At 43.9% G+C, this 27428-nt stretch overlaps 1 protein-coding gene across 6 annotated transcripts in view; it reads right to left on the reverse strand.

Annotated features, from left to right (window-relative positions):
* Positions 1-27428, reverse strand: part of mipol1 (mirror-image polydactyly 1) — a 442941-nt gene that overhangs the window by 19714 nt on the left and 395799 nt on the right. For 4 of the 6 annotated variants that reach the window (XM_070879088.1, XM_070879087.1, XM_070879093.1 and 1 more), the window contains one exon: positions 7367-7597. The exons of 1 other annotated variant lie outside the window; for it this stretch is intronic. In XM_070879088.1, coding sequence (XP_070735189.1) covers positions 7367-7597 — 231 coding nt within the window. Of the gene's footprint in view, positions 1-7366; positions 7598-27428 lie in introns of those variants that run through there. One more of the 6 variants, XM_070879091.1, reaches the window with a different exon arrangement.

A 27428-nucleotide genomic window follows, 5' to 3' on the forward strand; every position in this document is an offset into this window, starting at 1 on the left:
CTCCTGAATTCTCTACTGGATTTATTAGCGACTATCTTATATTTATGGCCTCCAGTTCTGGTCTCGCCCGCAAGTTGCAACATCTCCTCTACGTCTACCCAATCAAACCCTTTCATAATCTTAAAGATCTCTATCAGGTCATCTCTCAGTCTTCTCTCTTCCCCAACCTGTTCAATCTTTCCGGATAGGTATAACCTCTCAGTTATAGTATCATTCCATTATGCTTCAATAAGAGGGAGGCTGTTGGTTTCCAGAACCAGCTGAAGGAGTGGTTTTGTCTGCTCACATATGCTCACAAGGCTTGTTGGATTCCAGACATCTCGCTTGCCCTCTAGGAAATTCAAGATCCCTTTTGGATCCTCATTTAAAGAGTCTTATTCAATTCACAGAAGCCCAATATAATGAATAAGGAGATAAAGAAGCGTTTGTCAGCCAGTGATTCAGTTGGTAGCACCCTTGCCTCGGAGTCAGAAGGTTGTGGGTCCAAGTCCCACTCCAAAGACTTGAGCACAAAAATCTAGGCTGACACTCCAGTGCAGTACTGAGGGAGTGCTGCACTGTCGGGATGCCAACAATATTGTGCAGCGATCTGATCAAAAGCTCCTGACATATTTTCAGTTCAATTAGAAAGAAGGATTTTCTGGTCCTTTGTGCTCCGTGAAAAGCGGCATTGAGGTCTCCTGCGCCCTGTCGCAATCCTCCGGTCCGGTTTTGTGGCGGTGCTGAGCTGCACCTCCGGGAGGAGCTGCGCCGGGTTGCAACACCGGCAGTAGTTTGATTTTTGCCTGATCCGTCTGACTGGAAGTGTACCTGCAATGACTGCTGGGGAAATCAGAGTGGTCCAGCATAGCCAGCGGCACAGAGGAAGATAAAAGTACTTCAAAAGGTAAGTGCGAGTATTTGTTCTTTTAATTTCTTTAGCAATTTGAGTTGTGGTGGCGTGGGCAATGTTTTGGGAATGCTTTTGTGTTTTTTTTTTTTTAAGGTCCCCCCCTCGGCCTCTCTCGGAGCATACACGGCCCGGCTCTTTAGTTTTCGAGTTTCCCATCTTTGTGCCACGAAGTGTACGACACCTCCCTTAGTGCTGCGTCCCCTAACGCATGGCCCAGATGCCGAAACTTCCATACTGAAGCACAAACTATTCCCGGTCGGTAAGCTCCCCACCTCCATTTTTGCCCCGAAAACAGAAAAGCCTAAAATCCAGCCCACTGTCTTTCAGATGAGATGTTAATTCGAAGAAGAACAGGGGAGTTATCCCCGATGTCCTGGCCAATCTTTATCCCTTACTCAACATAACAAAAACAGATTATCTGGTCATTATCACATTGCTGTTGTGGGAGCTTGCTGAGCACAAATTGGCTACCACTGTTCCTACATTACAACAGTGACTATACTTTAAAAAAAATACTTAATTGGCTGTAAAGTGTTTTGGGACATCCGGTGGTTATGAAAAGTACTATATAAATACAAGTCTTTCTTTTTCATTCAGTATCTTTCAGAATTAACAAAATGGTTGCATGATTACTGAAATTAATTAGAGTGTTTGACTGGTCACTCACGCTCACATAATTAATGATGAATTGAATCAGTTTTATTGTTGCTTGCTCCCAAGGTCATTCACCATAACCTATCTAGTTTCCCTTAGTGGAGCTGGAGGAAGGGGACCAGGATGCACTGAATGCAAAAGTGACCATGGTAGAATTGCTTCAGACTTAGAGAATCTGTTCAAACTAGTAGCCTGACGGCTTCTTCATTGAATTCTTAAAATATTGGCTCCTCCATTTAAAGTTTTTCATCACATTGCTAATTTTGGCTCAGTTCCAATACTTTTCAAGATACACTTATCTTCTCTTCTTTAAAAAAATGTTCCTATGGTATCACCCTGCTTTAAAGGGATTTTGCATGCAAGCAATTCATGTTAGGGAGATGGAAACACATATTGTAAGTTACAGAGAAAGTGAACCCATAGCCATAGTACTGTTTGAAGGGTTATTTGTGCACTTACTAATCTGGGAGGGTAACAAGGGTGTAAGTGTCCATGGTACCCAAGGAATAAATAGGAAAGTGACAAGTGTGCGTTCTCTTGTTCACGCTCACTAGGTCATTGAACTTTTTCCAGCTCTGGTCTGCAATTCTGGGAGTGAAAGAGGTGGCGCTCAGTGCCACTATCACCTCCTTCCATATGGTCACATGAGGCACGTTTATGAGATTTGCTCTTTATCACAGCATGGACTGCTGCCCTGGCAGAAGGAGTAGATTAGGCAGCACCCTTCGTACCAGCTTTCAGATGTTGAAGACTGGCATGCAGGCCGATTTCTATCGGGGCTTTCAGGATCTGATAGCTGCTATTAGACCAGCCAGCTTCCAGACAGAGCCCAGTACAATGCCAGTGGTTGCAGGGACCTGTATGCAGTTGCTGTTTCTTAGTGCATGCTAAGCATCTGGTTTTCCCTCTCAGAGCATCACACAAGTAACATGTAGGAGACGTCACCAGGCTGTCCAGGCATAAACTCCAGTGATACAACCAGCTGTGGCTCTCTCCCAGGACAAAGCTAGCATAAGAAGAGAGCCACTTCAGTCCCATAAGCTTTTTGTACCACAGCAACAGCCAACCACTTCTTGATACTGGCCCTCAGATTGCACCTAAGAAAAGCACTAGGAGAAGGAAAGGCTGGACACTGGAGGAAGGAGGAAGGACAGTGTGATGAAAGAGTTAATATGGCTTATGTTCACTTTTGAGTTCATTGTAATAAAGAAGAATGTGCATTAAACTTGTGCTCAGTTACTGATGGAGACTATAATCATACAGAAAGAGTGCAGTCATGTCGTGCTCAGTTATTTATTCATATTATTTAGACTTGCACGGTCATGCAGGACTAAAGAGGTTTGATGTAATGAGGTTTAATGAGGTGTTCTAGGGTGGGTATTGGATTGATGAATTTGTCATTTATTTGAAATTGAGGAATAATAAGTAATGACACTGATGACATTGAGAGACTTTTAAACACACAAGAATACTTTGTTGATAAGTTGACTTCTGATGTCCCTTGCTGTTGTCACTGAGGAGTCCTTCGAGAGATGGTTCTCCTGCTGCTTCTTTCCATGTTATTCTGCTTCCAAAGCAACAAGGCCATCTCCCCAGGAACCTCCCTGTTCAACTCTTTTGATGTTGAAGTTGTGCAGGGCGCAGCAAGCTACAACTACGTGGGACAAATGATCTGGAGCATAATGCAGAGCCCCTCTTGATCTATCAAGGCAATGAAAATGTGTTAGTACCCATATGGATCTCTCTAATGACAACTCTTGTAGATACATGCGCCTTGCTGCAGCACTCCTCTGCTACTGTCAGTACAACTTTTCAAGAGGTTGTTATCCATGGCAGCAAAGGGTAAGTCTTGTCACCACAAGATATCCATTCTTACTTTTGTCTTGACCATCTTCCTTACAGAGCTCAGGGAGAGCTGGACATTTAGCAAATGGTACAGCTTTCTATTAAGAAAGATGAAAGGGTCAAATGTAGGAGCACGCAATGCCATGTGCATGCCATCTAGTGTATCCTGCACTTGGTAAAGTTAGTAACGTGATAAAACTAGATGGCCATATAGTGGCAAACCAGTTGAATGCCCCAGCTTCTAAAAAGAGTGTTAGTTATCTGACCAATACATAACCAAAAGGTATCCTAAGTAACAGATTCCCACAAACGCTTGATTAAAACTTAGGCAGTTGCCACTTTCACAGCAATACACAAAGCTGTCTGGATAGATAACCTTGGCCACAGGTCTTCACGTAGTAGCTGGCACAGCTTTCCTATTGCATCTTTGGTGAAATGCACTCTTCTCACTGAGATCTTCACAGGATCTGAGAGGCCTGTAGTTTTCTTAGAGGTTAATATGTTGTAGGGTGCCTCATCCTCATTTGCTGATGCACTCTCCTTTCATACATGCTGTATTGCTCCTCTTTCTCCATTAAAATTGAAAATAAAGGAATACCCAGTGGGAAACCCATCTGGTACTCAAAACCACTTGCTGTGGGTGGGCATAAAAACAGCCTATTGGCATCACAGGCCCTCAGATGTAACCTCCATCAAGGGACAAGTTAAAAGACACAACATTTAAAAAGTTCTTCTGGAACTCTAGTAATCACTCCTCAAAGTTCTTCAGGCTGCAGGCTCAGGGTCCAGAGTAAAGCACTTCTGCCTGTCTCAGCTGATGCTGGCAGCAGTACATCTCTTAACACATCGTTAATTACCCTTGGTGCAGTGGGAGATCCAAGTCTTGGGTATTTGGCACTCCACATTAGTATTAACTTTAATTACCTCCCAGCAGCATCACTGCGCGCACTTTGAGAAGATCTCAGACTGTGATGGAAATTAGTGTCTTGGCGGAAATGGGTCTCATCCCAGAATAAACTTCCAAAATTGCCATTGTCCTTTTAAGCCCCAAAGTTGCCATAAATTACAAATTCGTTTTGGGCCGCCATGTAAGATTAGTATAGAAGTGACATTTTCCCCCCACAAATTTATAATTTTTTTACTCTTCGAGATTGTAAAGACAACAATTTAATGAAAATACTATTTTCTCTGATTTGTTTATTTTATACTATTCCAACCAGGAACCGGCTATTTCAGATCTTGTATTGTGTAATGAGTCAGGGTTAATTAGCAATCTCATAGTAAAGGATCCTCTGAGGAAGAGTGATCAGAATATAAGAATTTGACACATTTGAGTGTGAAATATTTAAGTCTGAAACAAGAGTCTTAGACTTAAATAAAGCCAACTACATAGGTATGGGGTGCGAGCTGGCTGAGGTAAATTAGGAAATTAGATTAAAAGGCATGACGGTTGATAAGCAGTGACAAATATTTAAAGAAATATTCCAAAATTCTCAACAAATATACATCCATTGAGAAATAAAAACTCCTGAGAAAAGTGATAGAATGAGAGTAAACTAGAAAGAAATATAAAAACAGATTGGAAGAGTTTCTACAAGTACGTAAAAAGGAAGAGAGTATCAAAAGTAAGCGTGAGACAGGAGAAATTATAATGGGGAAAAGGAAATGGCGGAGACTTTAAATAAATATTTTGTACCTGCCTTCACAGTAGAAGACACAAAAATTACACCAAAAACAGTGGGGAACCAAGAGGCTAATAAGAGTTCTTATATTCTCTGAACAGTAAGAAAGTGACAATGATCATTTCCTGATTTATTTTACCTAAACAAAACAAAGCAAAAATAAAACAAGTATTTCCAAGAAATTTTGGGCCCAAGTTTCTACAGGATAAAAAACGGGCGCCCCTCCGAGCTGGGCGCCTGTTTTTCGCGCCTAAAACGGCGCCAGAAAAAAAACGCGCTATTCTCGAGCGCTTTGCAGCTCCTTGTCTGTTTGGCGCGGCGCCCAGGGGGGCGGAGCCTACACTCGCGCCGATTTTGTAAGTGGGAGGGGGCGGGTACTATTTAAATTAGTTTTTTTCTTGCCGGAAACGCTGCACGTGCGCGTTGGAGCGTTCGCGCACGCGCAGTGTGAAGGAAACATTGGCACTCAGCCATTTTTGTAGTTTTTTGTAGCTGTTTAATTTTTGAACATTTTTTAATAAAAGCACATTGCCATCAGCACATCAGCACTGAGGCTACCCTTCTCACTGTCTCCTTCCCCTCCCCACCCTCCACGGCAACAAATGGCGGTTTCCTCCTCCTCCCTCCCCCCCGCGGCAACAAACCGCTGTCTCCTTCCCCTCCGCGGCAACAAACTGCTGTCTCCTTCCCCTCCGCGGCGGCAAACCGCTGTCTCCTTCCCCTCCCTCCCCTCCACGGCAACAAACCGCTGTCTCCTTCCCCTCCCTCTCCGGCGGCAAACCGTTGTCTCCTTCCCCTCCCTCCCCTCCACGGCAACAAACCGCTGTCTCCTTCCCCTCCCTCCCCTCCGCGGCAACAAACGGCGGTTTCCTTCCCCAGCCCCCGCGGGAACGAACGATGGCTGAAGCACTTTCACACAGGTAGGAAGATGGTTTATTTAATCTTTTCTTTGCTTATAAATGTTTATTCAGGTTGGATTTATTTGTATAATATTTGTAGAAATATAAATAAGGATTGATTGTAGAATTTAATGACTTCCCTTCCCCCCACCCCCCACTCTCATTCTGGACGCCTAATTTGTAACCTGCGCCTGATTTTTTAATGTGTAGAACAGGTTTTTTCAGTTCTACAAAAATCTTCACTTGCTCCATTCTACTTTAGTTTGGAGTACGTTTTCACTGTGGAAATTTTGAAATCAGGCGTCAGTGGCCGGACACGCCCCCTTTTGAAGAAAAAATTCTGTTCCAAAGTAGAACTGTTCTACCTCACTAGAACTGCAGAAAACAAAATGTGGAGAATTGCGATTTCTAAGATAGTCCGTTCTCCACCAGTTGCTCCTAAAAATCAGGCGCAAATCATGTGGAAACTTGGGCCCATAGTCAGAGCAGTGAATTACAAGAAAACATGCTTTATATATTTCTCAGAAATGTATATGTTTCATATACTGAATTAATTCGAAGTCTGCTGTTTTGTAGACAGATGTGACAGCCAATTTACCACATCATGATCCACAAACAGCAATGAGATGGATGCCTAATTCATTTTGGTTTGGGGGTTAAGTTTAGGATTGGTTTCGATGAATGTTGGCGAGTAACCTGGGCGAACTCCTTACCCTTTACATGGTGCCACCCTAACATCCACTTAAACTACTAGGACATGCACACAGGACCTCAGTTTAACATCACATTCAGGGGATAACACATTAAAAGAACTTGGATCTTTATAGTGCCTTTTCACTTGCTCAGCTTTGTTAAATTTAATTGTACTTAAATTATTTATATGTACCAATAATAATCATAAAAATAAATATAAGTCATAGCTTAAAAGGCATTGTGCATATAAATTATGGATAGGTAAATGGTACTTTTGCTTTGATTGTATACAATTGAACACAGTAGCCAGTTAAATAAAATAATTAGGTCATGGGACATAGACATAGAATGTCCCAAAGCACTTTACAACCATTGAATACCTGACAATGTAGCAATCTCTCAGCGGTATATTGTAGTATAGGCCTAGATTATGTTCTCAAATCCAGATATAAGGCTTGATTGCACAACTTCTGATTCAGAGGCAAGCATGCTCCTCACTCAGCCAAGCTATATGCTGGAAGCATCATTTGCTAAGTTTTCTTCAAGTAATTACAGGTCCTTTAGAAAACATGTGTTATTAAAAAAAATCTAGAACTTATGTCTTTTTTTTAACCTTGCTTTGAACACAATTAAAAGCACAACAGAAGAATTGACAAAGGAAAGCATACTTTCATTTTTTTAAAGCTTGTCAAAGCACTCACTTCTGAACTTCTTCATTCAGTTCATTTTTGGCTTCCAAGGCTTGCTGCAGTTTAATCTCCATGTTTGCCCGCTCTGCTACAGCCAATTGTAACTGATTAGCAAGTTCCTCATTTTGGTGCTGAGTGGCTGACATAATGCCCTCGCTGGCACGTAAAGCATCGTCATACGTGCTTAGAGCAAAGTTGAACTGGTCTGTGAGACTAGCCTCTTGCGATAACGACTTGTGTAAGCTGAAAGAAATGAACAAATGTGACATGTTCATTTTTCTTTGTTCAATTTAATTGTACTTAAATTTATTTATACCAATAATTTTTACAACAAATATAAAAGTCAGTGCTTAAAGGGTGTTGTGTATATAAATTATGAACAAGTGAAGTGTCCTTTAGCTTTGACAGTACAACTAAACATGAGACATATCAAGTCATGCCATGAGACAAAGCAAGATGGTAGTAGTTGACTTTGGTTGTTAGTCGTGCCTTGGAACTGAATCACTTCCTATGCTCTAGATTTGTTAACAAGTGTAATTAATGAAAAATAAAAGAGAAATAAAATATATTAGTTTTCTTTGAGAAATTCCTCTTGCATTGGATACTAAAGCTTTACTCACTTGGCTACTAATCAAAAGCTGAAAACAAAAAAATGCCACATGCCGTCTCTGTTAGCCTATTCATTACTTAGGTTGTGTTCCACCACTCCCTTGAAATGATTACTGGGACTGCTGGATTGCACTGTATGTTGAGCTAGGGACTATGCTTCCCAAATCTGTTATACACCATTTCTGCACAATATACGTAGCTATAATCAAACCAACTGGCCACAAGTATGGGTGGAGATCGCTCATGCCAGATCTCTACTTGTAATTTGACTGTATTTCTGATGAACCTTTGGACTGGCGCTTCATTTTGGTATGCTGATGAGGAAAGATAATGTCATTTAGATGTTCCTGCAATTTCTCGTCATTCATGCAGGATGTGAACATAATCATAAATTTGCACTTGTAAAATGATCATCCAGGATTGCTAGAGAGTTGCTGGATAAGGAAGTCATGATTTAAAGGGACAGTAGGGAGACATAGCAGCCTAAATTTTCCACTTGGCCGTAACGCCAACATAAGTGTAGTGGGACAGGAGTTCCGGCTGCTACAAGAATGTGCCCTGACCCTAGTTAATTGAATAATTTTGACTGCCTCTCTGGTTTCCGCTGAGGAATGGGAATGGTTGGAGAATGGCTGCATAAGACTGTAAGCATTTGCTGTGGTGCAGTGATTGGTGGCCTCAGGGCTGGTGTAAGTGCTGATCTTCTTTTGATTTTATTTAAAGCATCTTGGGTTATGTAATCAATCTCCCTGTCCAATTGCATAGGTTTTCCAACATCGATTTTTAAACCCCTCTACGTTGTCCATAGTAATGTTGGACACTAGGAACACACTGCTAAGGTGCACTGTCACAATGATGTATGTCTACCATTTCCATCTCATTATATTGGCCCAGAAATCAAATTTTTCGCGGATAAACATAAGGATCTAGAAATCGAGGCCTCCCCGGGTCCGTACGGAATGTGTATGGACCTGGGAAAGCATCGCAAAAGCCGGTTTTCAGCGCACAATGCGTAATGCGCTGAAAATCGGCTTTTCCAATCTGTCAAGCTCCAGCTTGACAGATCCTCCGCATCTCGAGAGCGAGGACATTGGCAAGTGCAAGATTGAGGTATTTACCCATATCTTGCTCAGCAAATGTCCTGAAAACTTTTGCACCTGATAAAAGCAGGCGAATAGACTACTTTTACAGCCCTAAAAGTTTTAAAACACACAAAAACATAAAATAAAATTTTAAAAACACATTTTATTGTTAAAAACTCTCCCCACTATGGTAAGTTTATTTTAAACCATAATTTAAAAAACGTTATAAAAAACAATATTGCGATTGTTTTTTTAAGACATAAATAACTTTAATTTAAATTAATGTTAAATATGTGGTGTATTTTTTTGTATTTTTTAAGTAGTGTTTTGAGTGTTTGAGAAACCCCTCCGCCCCCACCCCCCCCCCCCCCCCAATCATAATAATGGGAACTCCAACTTAGAGTTCCCATTATTATGAATGAGAAAATACTTTACCTTGATTGGCTATCCAGAGCCATGTGACTGCAGCTCCAGCTCTACGGACGTCCCGATGTGCGCACACACCGACGCGCAATGAGTGGAGGCCTCAGGACAGGGATCTCTCATAGGCGCAGCAAGTTCAGGTAAGTGCGCATCTTTTTTCCCTATTTCAGTCGATCGCCCGCGGGAAGCATCCGACCGGGATTTTTAGGCCAATATGCCTACCCAAACTGGATGGTGGTATTTTATGCCCAACGTCACGTCTGACAGAAAATGCCAAAAGTGGCAAGGTTGAGCGGCTCCCATCACATTCACATTGAATTACTTTGATAAAGATGGTGTAACTCAAGCAGAATATCTTGTTGAATGTTTTTGAAGAGTTTTTCTGTCAACTATTTAAAAAAACTTTTTTTTGTCTAGTCAGCGAAAAGGCTGTGCGCCACCTGGTTCTGGCACTGCCATATTTTGCTTAGATCTTGAAAATTGGATTTTTCTGTGTAAATCCCATTATATTTATGCTTTCTGCATGAAGTAGAGGGAGCAATGGAATGGTGCCAGGCAGTTGAAATTGAACAAAAGGAGGCCTGGGACCACCTGCAGGTACATATAAAGACAGAGGCATGCTTAACCTGATTCAACAGGAACGCTGTGACAGAGTAGTGTACATGCTGCAATCTGACCTACAGCCAAACTTCACCACAAGCGCACATTCCCAATGGCTGTCAAGATCACTTCAGCTCCTAACTTTTATGCCCCAGGCTCATCCCAGGCTTCCAAGGAGACATGAGCCAATCTGTACATCAATGTATCAAGGAGGTGACTAATGCATTGTGTACCAAAGCAACAATACTTTCCCCATAGACAACTGGCAACAACAAGAGGGCTTTATATTTTTTCCAAATAGCAGGATCCTCAGTGTCACTGTCATGAAATCTGTGAGACCTTCACTAACTTTAATGCTGGGTATTAGTTTGAAAATATCCCAGTCACAATGTTTCATGCTTTGTGGTACTGGATGAAAGAAGAAATTCCAGGGAGATCAAAAGCCAGCAGCCTTATTGGCCACACCCACCATGATGCCATTAACCACATCTGCAGGCTTGGATGCACCTACCTGGTAACGTCCATAAAGAATTGGCTCCACAATCTCCAAGTTAGCCAGAAGCCAGATGCATAGCTGTGCCATCTGCTGCAAGAACACATGCAACCACCCTGCATTCCAGTGCTAGCACTTGTCAGTGACTGTCAAGGTCATGAGTATCAAACTGTGAGCAGACTTTCCAGCCAGTGGCTCAGCTGGTAACACCCTCACCCGAGTCAGAAGGTTGTAGGTTCAAGTCTCTCTCCAGAGACTTGAGCACAAAAATCCAGGCTGATATGCCAGTGCAGTACTGAGGAGTGCTGCATGGTTGGAGGTGCCATCTTTCAGATGAGACGTTAAACCGAGGCCCGGTCTGCTCTCTCAGGTGGATGTAAAAGATCCCATGGCACTATTTCGAAGAAGAGCAGAGGAGTTATCCCCAATGTCCTGGCCAATATATATCCCTCATTCAACATAACAAAAAAAAACATTATCTGGTCATTATCATGCTGCTGTTTGTGGGACCTTGCCGTGCGCAGACTGGCATATTTCCTATATTACAACAGTGACTACACTTCAAATAGTACTTCACTGGCTGTAAAACGCTTTCGGATGCCTGGTGGTCGTGAAAGGTGTTATATAAATGCAAGTCTTTTTTTTTAAGAACATAAGAAATAGGAGCAGGAGTAGGTCCCACGGCCCCTCGAGCCTGCTCCACCATTCAATTGGATCATGGCTGATCATCGACCTCAACTCTACTTTTCCGCCTGATCGCTATATCCTTTAATTCCCCATGACTCTAAAAATCTATCTATTTCAGCCTTGAATATATTCAGAGACTCAGCACCCACAGCCGCTCTGGGGTAGACAATTCCAAAAATTCACAACCCCGAGTGAAGAAATTCCTCCTCATCTATCTTAAATGGCCTACCCCTTATCCTGAGACCGTGCTCCCTTGTTCTAGATACTCCAGCCAGGGGAAACAACCTCTCAGCATCTACCCCGTCAATCCTCTTCAGAATCGTGTATGTTTCAAAGAGATCACATCTCATTCTTCTAAATTCCAGAGTATAGGTCCATTCTACACAATCTCTCATCATAAGACAGCCCTCTCATCCCAGGAATCAGTCTTGTGAACCTCTGTTATACCGCCTCCAAGGCAAGGTATATCCTTCTTTAGATAAGAAGACCAAAACTGTGTACAGTACTCCAGGTGTGGTCTCACCAAGGCCCTGTACAATTGTAACAAGACTTCCTTCCTCTTATAGTCCAACAGCCTTACATTAAAGGACACAATGCCATTTGCCTTCCTTATTGCTTGCTGTACCTGCATGCTAGCTTTTTGTGTTTCTTGCACAAGAACACCGAAATCTCTCTGAACACCAACATTTAAAAGTTTCTCACCATTTAAAAAGTTTTATTTTTTTATTCTTCCTACCAAAGTGAATAATCTCACATTTCCCCACATTATACTTCATCTGCCACCTTACTGCCTGCTCACTTTATCTATATCCCTTTGCAGACGTATTGTGTTCTCCTCACAGCTTATTGTCCCACCTAGTTTTGTATCATCAGCAAACTTGGATACATTACACTCAGTCCCTTCATCTAGGTCATTAATATAGATTGTAAACAGCTGAGGCCCCAGCACTGATCCTTGCAGCACCCCACTAGTTACAGCCTGCCACCTGAAAAAGACCCGTTTATCCCTACTCTGTTTTCTGTACGTTACCCAAACCTCTATCCATGTTAATACATTACCTCCAATCCCATGAGCCCTTATCTTGCTGCATATGCAGGCTTGCTGCATATTGTAACACACAGGATTTCGCTGAGCCCCAAATAAGGCTACCTTCCTCTGCTGCACCTCTGTCAGCAGAACATCCGAATGGTTATCACTGAAAGGGGCAGTTCTGCCCATATTCCCTTGGTGACCTAGCATAACTGCTCTTCAATGCAGTCAAAGAAAACAGCTATGTTGAAATGAAGCAGCAGTCTATCTGTTGTGTACGCAAAAACTCGATAGACTGAATACTGTAAACTCCGAACAGGTACAAACCTGGCTCTACTTTATTAGGGCTCAAAGTGATTACATTACAAGATGGCTGGTCTTTTATACCTGGGCTGCACACACATGCGCACAGCCCAATGACCTCCGACAGTGGCGCCACCTGGTGGCTAGTGAACCCAAGCATGCATACATGACAATATCCCCCTTTAAGATATTAGTAACGGTCTTTTTACAAATTGAGACCGGGGTTTTCCGCTCCCGAATTGAACGCCTCAGTTCAACTCCAGCCTTGGGCGAGCGTTCTGAGTCTGTAATCACTGGGGGCTGGGTAACCGTTCTGATGGGAGTGGCAATGATCACGTCAGGGATTGAAAGTCCAGATTCATTGACCATAACAGTGATTGAAAGTCCAGATTCATTGATGACTGAGGGTAGGTTGGTTGGTCACTGATTGTGTCTTCCTGAGACTGTTCCGGTTGATCTGTGTGCCACAGCTTTATCTGATCGACATGTTTCCTGCATGTCTGCCCATTCTTGAGCTTAACAATAAACACTCTGTTACCCTCCTTGGCTGTAACAGTACTGGCGATCCATTTGGGACCTTGACCATAATTCAGTACATACACAGGATCATTGATAGAAATGTCGCATGACACAGTAGCGCGATCATGATACCCTTGCTGATTTTGATGTCTGTATTCGACACGATTATTCAAGTTAGGGTGGACAAGAAAGAGTCTGGTCTTGAAACCTCTCTTCATCAATAGTTCAACAGAGGAGACCCCGGTAAATGTATGGGGTCTTGTCCTGTAACTAAGCAATATGCGTGACAAGCGAGTTTGCAGTGAACCTTGAGTTATACGTTTCATACTCTGCTTGATGGTTTGGACCGCACGCTCTGCTTGTCCATTGCATGTGGGTTTGAATGGTGCTGACCTCACATGTTTGATACCATTGAGTTTCATGAACTCTTGAAACTCCATACTGGTGAAGCAAGATCCGTTGTCGCTTACAACGCTGTCAGGCAGACCGTGGCTGGCTCTGCTGCACAGGAGGGCAAGAAAAAGAGTGGGAGAGCGATAGTGATAGGGGATTCAATTGTGAGGGGAATAGATAGGCGTTTCTGCGGCCGCAACCGAGACTCCAGGATGGTATGTTGCCTCCCTGGTGCAAGGGTCAAGGATGTCTCGGAGCGGGTGCAGGACATTCTGAAATGGGAGGGAGAACAGCCAGTTTGTCGTGGTGCACATTGGTACCAACGACATAGGTAAAAAAAGGGATGAGGTCCTACGAAACGAATTTAAGGAGCTAGGAGCTAAATTAAAAAGTAGGACCTCAAAAGTAGTAATCTCGGGATTGCTACCAGTGCCACGTGATAGTCAGAGTAGGAATCGCAGGATAGCGCAGATGAATACGTGGCTTGAGCAGTGGTGCAGCAGGGAGGGATTCAAATTCCTGGGGCATTGGGACCGGTTCTGGGGGAGGTGGGACCAGTACAAACCGGACGGTCTGCACCTGGGCAGGACCGGAACCAATGTCCTAGGGGGAGTGTTTGCTAGTGCTGTTGGGGAGGATTTAAACTAATATGGCAGGGGGATGGGAACCAATGCAGGGAGACAGAGGGAAACAAAAAGGAGACAAAAGCAAAAGACAGAAAGGAGATGAGGAAAAGTGGAGGGCAGAGAAACCCAAGGCAAAGAACAAAAAGGGCCACTGTACAGCAAAATTCTAAAAGGACAAAGGGTGTTAATAAAACAAGCCTGAAGGCTTTGTGTCTTAATGCAAGGAGTATCCGCAATAAGGTGGATGAATTAATTGTGCAAATAGATGTTAACAAATATGATGTGATTGGGATTACGGAGACGTGGCTCCAGGATGATCAGGGCTGGGAACTCAACATTCAGGGGTATTCAACATTCAGGAAGGATAGAATAAAAGGAAAAGGAGGTGGGGTAGCATTGCTGGTTAAAGAGGAGATTAATGCAATAGTTAGGAAAGACATTAGCTTGGATGATGTGGAATCTATATGGGTAGAGCTGCAGAACACCAAAGGGCAAAAAACGTTAGTAGGAGTTGTGTACATACCTCCAAACAGTAATAGGGATGTTGGGGAGGGCATCAAACAGGAAATTAGGGGTGCATGCAATAAAGGTGTAGCAGTTATAATGGGTGACTTTAATATGCACATAGATTGGGCTAGCCAAACTGGAAGCAATACGGTGGAGGAGGATTTCCTGGAGTGCATAAGGGATGGTTTTCTAGACCAATATGTTGAGGAACCAACTAGGGGGGAGGCCATCTTAGACTGGGTGTTGTGTAATGAGAGAGGATTAATTAGCAATCTCATTGTGCGAGGCCCCTTGGGGAAGAGTGACCATAATATGGTGGAATTCTGCATTAGGATGGAGAATGAAACAGTAATTTCAGAGACCATGGTCCAGAACTTAAAGAAGGGTAACTTTGAAGGTATGAGGCGTGAATTGGCTAGGATAGATTGGCGAATGATACTTAGGGGGTTGACTGTGGATGGGCAATGGCAGACATTTAGAGACCGCATGGATGAATTACAACAATTGTACATTCCTGTCTGGCGTAAAAATAAAAAAGGGAAGGTGGCTCAACCGTGGCTATCTAGGGAAATCAGGGATAGTATTAAAGCCAAGGAAGTGGCATACAAATTGGCCAGAAATAGCAGCGAACCTGGGGACTGGGAGAAATTTAGAACTCAGCAGAGGAGGACAAAGGGTTTGATTAGGGCAGGGAAAATGGAGTACGAGAAGAAGCTTGCAGGGAACATTAAGGCGGATTGCAAAAGTTTCTATAGGTATGTAAAGAGAAAAAGGTTGGTGAAGACAAACGTAGGTCCCCTGCAGTCAGAATCAGGGGAAGTCATAACGGGGAACAAAGAAATGGCAGACCAATTGAACAAGTACTTTGGTTCGGTATTCACTAAGGAGGATACAAACAACCTTCCGGATATAAAAGGGGTCAGAGGGTCTAGTAAGGAGGGGGAACTGAGGGAAATCTTTATTCGTCGGGAAATTGTGTTGGGGAAATTGATGGGATTGAAGGCCGATAAATCCCCAGGGCCTGATGGACTGCATCCTAGAGTACTTAAGGAGGTGGCCTTGGAAATAGCGGATGCATTGACAGTCATTTTCCAACATTCCATTGACTCTGGATCAGTTCCTATGGAGTGGAGGGTAGCCAATGTAACCCCACTTTTTAAAAAAGGAGGGAGAGAGAAAACAGGGAATTATAGACCGGTCAGCCTGACCTCAGTAGTGGGTAAAATGATGGAATCAATTATTAAGGATGTCATAGCAGTGCATCTGGAAAATGGTGACATGATAGGTCCAAGTCAGCATGGATTTGTGAAAGGGAAATCATGGTTGACAAATCTTCTGGAATTTTTTGAGGATGTTTCCAGTAAAGTGGACAAAGGAGAACCAGTTGATGTGGTATATTTGGACTTTCAGAAGGCTTTCGACAAGGTCCCACACAAGAGATTAATGTGCAAAGTTAAAGCACATGGGATTGGGGGTAGTGTGCTGACGTGGATTGAGAACTGGTTGTCAGACAGGAAGCAAAGAGTAGGAGTAAACGGGTACTTTTCAGAATGGCAGGCAGTGACTAGTGGAGTGCCGCAAGGTTCTGTGCTGGGGCCCCAGCTGTTTACATTGTACATTAATGATTTAGACGAGGGGATTAAATGCAGTATCTCCAAATTTGCGGATGATACTAAGTTGGGTGGCAGTGTGAGCTGCGAGGAGGATGCTATTAGGCTGCAGAGTGACTTGGATAGGTTAGGTGAGTGGGCAAATGCATGGCAGATGAAGTATAATGTGGATAAATGTGAGGTTATCCACTTTGGTGGTAAAAACAGAGAGACAGACTATTATCTGAATGGTGACAGATTAGGAAAAGGGAAGGTGCAACGAGACCTGGGTGTCATGGTACATCAGTCATTGAAAGTTAGCATGCAGGTACAGCAGGCGGTTAAGAAAGCAAATGGCATGTTGGCCTTCATAGCGAGGGGATTTGAATACAGGGGCAGGGAGGTGTTGCTACAGTTGTACAGGGCCTTGGTGAGGCCACACCTGGAGTATTGTGTACAGTTTTGGTCTCCTAACTTGAGGAAGGACATTCTTGCTATTGAGGGAGTGCAGCGAAGGTTCACCAGACTGATTCCCGGGATGGCGGGACTGACCTATCAAGAAAGATTGGATCAACTGGGCTTGTATTCACTGGAGTTCAGAAGAATGAGAGGGGACCTCATCGAAACGTTTAAAATTCTGACGGGTTTAGACAGGTTAGATGCAGAAAGAATGTTCCCAATGTTGGGGAAGTCCAGAACCAGGGGTCACAGTCTAAGGATAAGGGGAAAGCCATTTAGGACCGAGATGAGGAGAAACTTCTTCACCCAGAGAGTGGTGAACCTGTGGAATTCTCTACCACAGAAAGTAGTTGAGGCCAATTCACTAAATATATTCAAAAGGGAGTTAGATGAAGACCTTACTACTCGGGGGATCAAAGGTTATGGCGAGAAAGCAGGAAGGGGGTACTGAAGTTTCATGTTCAGCCATGAACTCATTGAATGGCGGTGCAGGCTAGAAGGGCTGAATGGCCTGCTCCTGCACCTATTTTCTATGTTTCTATGTTTCTATGCGTAGCAAACATACACAAAGGCTCTCAATGGTAGTTGTGGATATGACATGATTGTACCATGACACCCAGGTCTCGTTGCACCTCCCCTTTTCCTAATCTGTCACCATTCCGATAATAGTCTGTCTCTCTGTTTTTGGGTGTTAGCGTTACATTTTTTGATCTTCTGCCATAAAGTTTCATCGTCCATAGCAATGGCATGGCAGCACTCGTTTCCCACGTTTCAGGAGGTCAAGGGTCATCATTACATGTGCATAAGAGGAGAGAGAGGGAGCAGAGAGGAACTGAAAGCGTGTGAGTGTGTTGTGTGGCTGTTGTGGGAAGCAGGAGGGAGATTCACCAGCAGCAAAAAGTCTACTGAGCACAAAGAACATAGTTGGCACCAAGTTTTTGTCGAAAAAATATTTAAAATGGAAGGGATGGAGGCGGCGACACGGCGTAGTTGTGGATATGACATGATTGTACACTCTATCCACTTGGAATAAGCATCCACCACAACTAAGAACATCTTTCCCAGGAAGGGACCTGCAAAGTCGATGTGGATCCTGGACCATGGTTTAGATGGCCACGACCATAAACTCAGCGGCGATTCCGCTGGTGCTTTACTAAGCTGCATAGAAACATAGAAACATAGAAAATAGGTGCAGGAGCAGGCCATTCAGCCCTTCTAGCCTGCACCGCCATTCAATGAGTTCATGGCTGAACATGAAACTTCAGTACCCCCTTCCTGCTTTCTCGCCATAACCCTTGATCCCCCGAGTAGTAAGGACTTCATCTAACTCCCTTTTGAATATATTTAGTGAATTGGCCTCAACTACTTTCTGTGGTAGAGAATTCCACAGGTTCACCACTCTCTGGGTGAAGAAGTTTCTCCTCATCTCGGTCCTAAATGGCTTACCCCTTATCCTCAGACTGTGACCCCTGGTTCTGGACTTCCCCAACATTGGGAACATTCTTTCTGCATCTAACCTGTCTAAACCCGTCAGAATTTTAAACGTTTCTATGAGGTCCCCTCTCATTCTTCTGAACTCCAGTGAATACAAGCCCAATTGATCCAATCTTTCTTGATAGGTCAGTCCCGCCATCCCGGGAATCAGTCTGGTGTAATTTCACGTAGCGAGCTAAGTTGACCGCGGCAGTGTTGAACTGATACACACATGATTCCAGATCAGAGTCAATTCCAGGCCACCATACACGAGACCTGGCAATGGCTTTCATCATGACAATACCAGGATGCGTGCTATGTAGATCACGCACAAATTTCTCTCTGCCTTTCTTGGGCATAACAACACGATTACCCCACAGTATACAATCTGATTGAATGGATAATTCATCTTTGCGACGGATGTAAGGTTTGGTCTCCTCACACATTTGCTTGGGTATGGCAGACCAATCACCACTAAGGATACAACATTTCACAACCGATAATATCGGGTCCTGGCTGATCCAGGTCTTAACTTGTTGGGTCGTGACAGGGGTTCCTTCACTTTCAAAAGCATCCATGACTAACAGTAGGTCTGCCGGTTGTGGCATTTCCACCTCCGGCGTGGGCAACAGCAGATGGCTCAATGCATCGGCACAATTCTCAGTGCCAGGTCTATGGCGAATGACAATCATAGGCAGATAATGTCAATGCCCACCTATGGATGTGGGACGATGCATTGGTATTGATACCTTTGTTTTCCGAAAATAATGAAATGAGTGGCTTGTGATGTTTCCAGTTCAAACGGAAGACCAAACAGGTACTGATGCATCTTTTTAACCCCATACACACAGGCTAGTGCTTCATTCTCTACCATGCTGCAGGCTCTTTCCGCCTTTGACAAACTTTTTGAAGCATATGCAACAGGTTGTAATTTGCCAGACTCATTAGCTTGTTGGAGCACGCAACCAACTCCATATGACGAAGCATCACAATACTAGATGCTTACACGGATCAAGCTTGTTAGAGCAAAGCAGATTAGTTGCTTTCTCAAAAGCTCCACCTTGAGATGCACCCCAAACCCAGTTGTCGCCTTTTCTTAACAGTGTAAGAGGAAAATTTGGCATTAGGGGTACCAGCGGGACAAGGTTAAAGTGCTGGTTCCTGCACTGGCCCATAAGGAGGTTAAAGGCCTCTCTTCGGCCTTGTACCAAGGATCCAGAAGTTATCAATTCAATAATATTCCGACAGGATACGATGTGAGAACCTAAACAGACATTGATAAGACCTTGCGAAGAGGCTCGAGGCGGACTCACGGGCACCAAGGAGAATCAACAAATTCTGACCAAATGAAGTCATTCTAGTCACGGCCTAAAGTGGTCACGAGGGTCGTGCCTGTCAATCCAAAGTAACACTAATAAGGTAGTCCAATTCGAGAAGTAGCACTGGTAAGGTAGTTCAATTAGAAATCTAGGGAGGTCTTGTCCGGGAACAGAGGGGTTTTGAAATGTATAAAAGTTGTATGATTGTGCTGTTTGGGGAGCATCTCCACTCACAGGCGGCTGTGATAAGGGGCGTTCCCGGACGTTCGTAATAAAGATCGTTATACTTTGCCATCCGTCTCTGTCTGCTAGCTTCGAGAATTGCTGCGTGGGCCCGCTCATGGGAAAAGAAGCCTTCCCTCTCCCCCATCAACATTTGGCGCTGCGAGCAGGGTACGGACTTCCTGAACGGAACAATGACCCAGCTGTTGGGGTGAGTATGTTTTAATTTACCACCTTCAAGTTAGAGCTGTGGCATTGCAAACCGCAAGGAAAGGACATCCGTACAAAAGAACCATCTGTAGTGAGTCCCGGAGGGACGGAGATGGAGGACAAGGACGATCTAGGGGTGAAAGGGGGTCAAAAGGTGCATCCTAAAACGCGCGCGTGGAGGTAGCACGGCAATGCGAGGGTACGACGCAAGGGAAGATATAGGGGAAGGTCTATTGACCCGAAGCGGTCCGAGCGCACGGTGCAGGGACGAGCGAGTGAGGGAATAGAGACAACGTCCCAGCAGTGACGGGATATATTGACCCAAAGTGTGACAGTGGTACGAGTGTACGGCGCCAAGGGAAGACATATCGATAGCGTCCTGCATACCCAACACGAATTTAAGGGAGTACCCAAGACCCTCATAGCCCCGAAGAAGATGAGTAACACAGCTATTAAAAAGGCGAATAAAACCAATTAATTGTAACTTGCGTAACTACGTATTGCCATAAAAAAGCTGGTGGTGAACTATCTGCGAAGGTGTAAAAGGGACTTTTGAAAAATGTTAAAACAGCAAGCTTTAGCAGTTTAGAAAAAACATTGTAACGACCTTGAAACTGGAATTTGAGATAACAAAAAGCAGCCCTCAAAGCCTACGTGCTAGACTCCGTTCTAGTTATGGAGAAAAGAAAAAGATAAAGACGCCACTTTGAAAGTAAACAAATTGAACGAATTTAAAAGAAAAAGTGTCTTCGATTGTCTGATGATTTTAAATTAACAAATTTACAGAGTCACGAGCCCTGGGTGTAAAATACAAAACCTAATTTGAAGAAAGGTGATCTGAAAAAAAAGACGTAACGCACTAATTAGGTGTTGGGAAAAAAAAGGGGTGTTTGCGATGGAAAAAGACATAACTTACTAAATACTAGTTGATATCGGCTGTGAAAAAGATATTGGTTTAATTGGGGGGAAAAAAAGAATTTGAAGAGTTAAAAGACACTCTCCATTGATAATGATTTTAAATTACGAGAAAGTTTCACTGCTGTTTGAAAGATTTCCAAAATGGACGCTGTTTATCAAGAAAAGTCCCGAACAGTCTAAACAAGCAGGAGGGTTTTGAAAATAACGAGGAGAAAAAATCTAAGCTATGCGAACTCAGCACAGAAAGAAAAAACTGGGAGTCTTACTGAATTTTAAAATTCTTATAGAAAATGGAACTGGCACGGATGGTTAGATTTTGTGCTGAGAGAGAAATAAAACACAAGATTTGCCCAATGAACAGGACAGAAAAAAAATACGAAATGTTGGAATGTAGACAGCTTGTGTGAAAATTGGAGTTCAGTAAACAAAATAGCTATTAAAAATGTGTGGTCTCGTTTTAAATCAATTAAAAAAAAATCTTTGGCAAGTACATGAATTCGAAGTTAAGAAAAAATTGGAGGTTAATCTAAAATGTCGTCTTTCCTGATGAGAAGACTTTTATTATGATGGCTTTACTAATGATTTCTGCTGTTTTAACGGATTCCTAATTTCTAAGCAAGTTTTGAAGGCACAAAGACTTAAAAAATAATTTTTCGGATGATTACGCGATGTCACGTAATGACATCAGGCTTTCTTACAAACCTGTAAAGGAGTTAACCCTTTCCATTGACAGCTGTTTTATACTGGACATTATTAATTTGGATTTCTAAATAGAATTTAAAAAAAACTCACCTGACAGATAGAGGAAATGGTGGGATAGTTAGAATAAAAATAAAACAGAACTAGCCTATGTAATAATACTCCCCTGATACAAATAAAAGAAAGATACTCAAACAAAACAAATTCAAGAGTTAAAAGCTAAGATAAATAAGCTGGAAGAGATTTTTTTTAAAACGGGGCCAGATGGATAGTGCAGTGCGCAACCATAGCACCATCACCTACGGCAATAGACCCAATGTATCCCACGGTGGGTAAGTGTAGTCTACAAACCTAACCTTTACCTCCGATTTCAGAGTGACCGCAACATGCATGGATAAAAGATGAGTAGACCAGAACCTAACACCTGGTGACGACCAGGCTATCTGTTTAAAATTTGCAGATAAAACACTCACCGAGATGGGACCACAGCGACTGCTTCGACTCTGGAGACTCAGGATACTGGGAACCTTGAGGCCCACGCAGGCACTGGATAATACAGATGGACTACGAGATATATAGCACACACAGGAAAGACACAACTACACGAACTAGCTTTGTTTAATTTAATTGCCGAAATATGCATCCCAGCAGCCAAGGACTGGTGCAAGGACAGAACTTATTTTAACGCATGGCTATGTATAATGTATTAAGTAAGGTTGTAATGCAGCAGGCTGCCGATGCCATGGGCGCCAGCAGATTCCGAGGACAGGGGCAAGTTCATAGGACCAAAAGGGGAAGGGCGCAGAAATCTAACTGGGTGGAATTTCAGTTCTAGAAGCTCATGCCTGGGCGGATGAAGCTGCAAATCAAGCAGCCAAATCCACCCCACAAGAAACAGAAGGGTGGGAACAGAACGGAGCAAAAAGGGGGGTGTGACCCCAGGATGTTTAGGAAACCTGGCCAGTGGGATAAAATAAAGGTCTGGCTGGGACACCAAACACGCCCAAAGGGACCCTGGGAAGCCCTACCACTGCCCTGACAACCACCCTGGGGACAACAACTCTTCCCAGCACAACCACGCAAGTCCTCCCATAAGCCCGTCCATAAAGACTGGAGCCAAAAGGGGGCTAGTAATAAAAGAATCTAAAGAAAGGACATAATTTGGGGTGCGTCAGCGACTACTTAACCTAAACCTAATGGATATAATTTTTCCTAGCTTCTGTGGGAATGAAACTATAAGTCTATACCAGAACCTGACACAACGGATCCTTGAAGGCCCGGAACCCACTACCCTGAGATTTGTCAGAAAGGGAACAGGGCAAGGTCGAACAAAAAGGGGAATACTGGAAACACTAGGCACGGGTTATGCGGCAGGGGTTACGACGATGAATTCCATAGGCCTGTATGCAATATACGACCGGGTTAACAACTTAATGGCGTAGTCTTGAGGGGTTTAGTGGGGAGGGACTTGGATAACCAAGCCCTACAAGCGCGGTTGGGAGATAGCGCGGAAGGGGAACTGTTACAGGTGGCCCATACATTGCAGAAACATGCCAAGACAATAAATTTGATCCATGCAATGGGGAACGATATAAGTAAACGATTACAGGTGGAGATAGTTTGCTCCGGGTATGGGGCCTGGATATTAAGTGAGGTACAACATAATTTGGAGCAACTCCAGAATGGAGACATACCAGATTGGATTCCGAACAGCATACTTAACAATTGGACTCGAGATAAAAAAATGAACACCACATGCGAGGTCCGAAGGAATAGTCACGCATGGGTACCAAAATTCAGATGTATTACTGGGCGGGTGAATATGATCGGATTTATGTTGTCCATACCACAGTATGATGTAACAAAGGGAGACCCCTTATACCAGATCGATAATATCGGTGAAGTAAGAAACCAAACTCGGTGGCTTAACCATCAGCCTGCCAGACAGGTGATTAAAATTAAATTAGGACGAAAGGCATTGACATAACTGGTTGCTATAAAATTAACCAAGTGGTTTTATGTCGAGGTACGCGACGAATGACGAATGATGATTGCAGACTCCACCAAACAAACGAATGCATGCTGAGTAGCACTCCTCTCAAACACGATTCTGAAACAATCGCTGCTCCACAAGGGAATGGAGATTTGGTGCGTGAGCACAGGAGCAGCCAACCCGACGATTAAGACCAGGGGAGGAGTCACAACCTGTATCATCACCAACCCTAACTTCTGTTTCAGCCCCATGGGAAAAATAGACGTAAATGGATACCACATACATCCCGAGACAACGGAAATTATCCACGGAACAATCACAGATACCCTCCAAGAAGGGTACGAAGAGGCGGTATGGGAACCGCAAGGAAAACAGATACCGGATCTAAATGAGGAACAATTACATTTGGTGCAAGGAATCCAGAATCAAAGACGACAATATGTCTGGCTGATGGAAGAAATAGACAACTTAGAGAGACACTAACGCAATGCTGGCTGATCAGCCCTGGTACTCAAAGCTGTGGGACATTGGACTTAATATTCAGATCCACCCATAAGAATTATATCACATGTAGTTGTAGTAATACAGGGCCTGGTTCTGATGGTCATAATGGGATTAACATGTGCACGAATTAAACAGGCCAAACGATAAGTCAGGGCACGCACTATGATTAAGGCCATAAAGGATGAAAATTTAAGCTGTCCTACAGGAAGGACTTACCTTATATAACTCTGTGGGAAGGTTTCAGGAGATCCCGAAGCTTGGGAGATGGCCACCCAGGTGAACAAACCTATCTGGAACTCGCCTACAGGGAGATAGTTATCGGGAAATGTGACCAGCTTGGCGTATAGCCAAGGGCCAAAAGGGGGGAATTGTAAGAGGAAAATTTGGCATTGGGGGTACCAGCGGGACAAGGGTTAAAGTGCTGGTTCCTGCACTGGCCCATAAGGAGGTAAAAGGCCTCTCTTCGGCCTTGTACCAAGGCTCCAGAAGTTATCAATTCAATAATATTCCGACAGGATACGATGTGAGAACTTGAACAGACATTGATAAGACCTTGCGAAGAGGCTCGAGGCGGACTCACGACCAAGGAGAATCAACAAATTCTGACCTAATTAAGTCATTCTAGTCACGGCCTAAAGTGGTCACGAGGGTCTTGGCCTGTCAATCCAAAGTAACACTAATAAGGTAGTCCAATTCGAGAAGTAGCACTGATAAGTTAGTTCAATTAGAAAGCTAGGGAGGTCTTGTCTGGGAACAGAGGGGTTTTGAAATGTATAAAAGTTGTATGATTGTGCTGTTCGGGGAGCATCTCCACTCACAGGCGGCTGTGATAAGGGGTGTTCCCAGACGTTTGTAATAAAGATCGTTATACTTTGCCATCCGTCTCTGTCTGCTAACTTCGAGAATTGCTACGTGGGCTGGGGCGAGCGTCAACCCTCTATATCAGTGGGCCCGCTCGTGGGAAAAGAAGCCTTCCCTCTCCCCCATCAAAAACAGCATGTGCAGTGGCTCGAATAAGGTGCTCAATCTACGTAAGAAATTACCGAAGTAGTTGAGTAGACCAAGGAACGAATGCAGCTCCATCACATTCTGAGGCTCGGGTGTATTTTTGATGGCCTTGGTTTTCGATACCGTCAGCAGCAATTTTCCTCCCCAGGAATTTGACTTCCGGTGCCATGAAGACACACTTCCAGAGTTTCAGTCCGAGTCCCACTTTGTCCAGACGATGTAGAACCTCTTCCAGGTTGTTCAGATGTTTGGCGGAGTCACGACCTGTGACCAGTATGTCATCTTGGAACACGACGGTTCTGGGGACGGACTTCAGTAGACTCTCCATGTTCCTCTGAAATATGGCTGCAGCCGAACGAATTCCAAAAGGGCACCTGTTGTAGATACAGTCCTTTATAAGTGTTGATGCACGTAAGTTTCTCCTGTGTCATGTAGGCCGACGTTTTGTGAACAACTTCCCCCCCGGCTAGCATTGCCAACAGGTCATCAGCTTTTGGTAATGGTTATTGATCCTGTTCCGAAACTCGGTTAATCGTAACCTTGTAGTCTCAACAAATCCTGACAGTGCCATCACTTTTCAACACGGGAACAATGGGGCTGGCCCATTTGTTAAATTTGACCAGTGATATGATCCCTTCACGTTGGAGTCTGTCCAGTTCGATTTCGACCTTCTCCCTCATCAGCTGCGGAACTGCCCGAGCTTTATGATGGACGGGTCTTGCATCCGAGTCCACATGGATCTGCACCTTGGCTCCTGTGAAATTGCCAATGCCTGATTCAAACAGCGAGGGGAACTTGCTCAGCACTTGAGCACATGGAGTATTCTCCTCCGACGACAACGCTTTGATCTCGTTCAGTTCCATTTCATTTTTTCTAACCAGTTCCTGCCGAACAGCATTGGACCATTACCTGGAACAATCCATAACGGTAAATCGCGAATCGCACCATCTTATGACACCTTGATTACTTCACTGCCAATCACCATTACGAGTTCTTTAGTGTATGTACACAACTTGGCATTGACTGGACTCAGCTTAGGCCTCACAGCCTTAGTATCCCACAGCCTGTCGAATGTCCTCTGGTTCATTATTGATTGACTTGCACCCGTGTCCAAATCCAGCGATACCGGCACACCATTAAGTTTTACATTAATCATTATCGGTTGGCTCTTTGTTCGGAATGAAAACAGTCCATACTCTTCCTCCTCTGGTATCTCAGATTGCATATCCGGATCCGCGCTAGATTGGTCACCATCCTCCACATTGTGTGTCGCAGCACGCTTGCTCAGTTGCGGACAAATGCACTGGAGATGCCCCACTCTCGAATAGCCTTTACAAATATACTGTTTAAACCGACACTGATGATGCTGATGATTTCCCCCACAACGCCAATGCGGTGATATCGGATTAATTCCCGTTGGCGACTTTGAGCAGCCACAGGTTTCGCGTACGCAGTCGGGTAGGTCCTGCCATATGCAGCTCTGCCAAATGACAATATTATCTTGTTTACAGTACTTGCTGAGTTCCGATTTTTCAATGATATCTGCTTTAAGCTTTTGTCCGTCGTCATGCATGATTGGGCAATCGTGATGACCGTGCTCAAATCCAGCGTCTCCGCCGCCAGTAGCTTACGAAGGATCACCTCGTGGTTGATGTCGATTACAAAGAAGTCCCACAGCATGTCTGCCAACACAGTTTTGAATTTACACGGTCCAGCTAGACATCTTAGCTCGGCAACGAAATCCGATACATCCTGGCCCTCAGAACGAACGTGCGTATAGAATCGATATCTTGAGATGATGGCCTTAAGGAGGTGGCCTTGGAAATAGCGGATGCATTGACAGTCATTTTCCAACATTCCATTGACTCTGGATCAGTTCCTATGGAGTGGGGGGTAGCCAATGTACCCCACTTTTTAAAAAAGGAGAGAGAAAACAGGGAATTATAGACCGGTCAGCCTGACATCGGTAGTGGGTAAAATGATGGAATCAATTATTAAGGATGTCATAGCAGCGCATTTGGAAAGAGGTGACATGATAGGTCCAAGTCAGCATGGATTTGTGAAAGGGAAATCATGCTCGACAAATCTTCTGGAATTTTTTGAGGATGTTTCCAGTAGAGTGGACAAGGGAGAACCAGTTGATGTGGTATATTTGGACTTTCAGAAGGCTTTCGACAAGATCCCACACAAGAGATTAATGTGCAAAGTTAAAGCACATGGGATTGGGGGTAGTGTGCTGATGTGGATTGAGAACTCGTTGGCAGACAGGAAGCAAAGAGTAGGAGTAAATGGGTACTTTTCAGAATGGCAAGCAGTGACTAGTGGGGTACCGCAAGGTTCTGTGCTGGGGCCCCAGCTGTTTACATTGTACATTAATGATTTAGACGAGGGGATTAAATGTAGTGTCT

This window comes from Pristiophorus japonicus, chromosome 4 (assembly GCF_044704955.1).
Source record: "Pristiophorus japonicus isolate sPriJap1 chromosome 4, sPriJap1.hap1, whole genome shotgun sequence".
Lineage (NCBI taxonomy): Eukaryota > Metazoa > Chordata > Chondrichthyes > Pristiophoridae > Pristiophorus > Pristiophorus japonicus.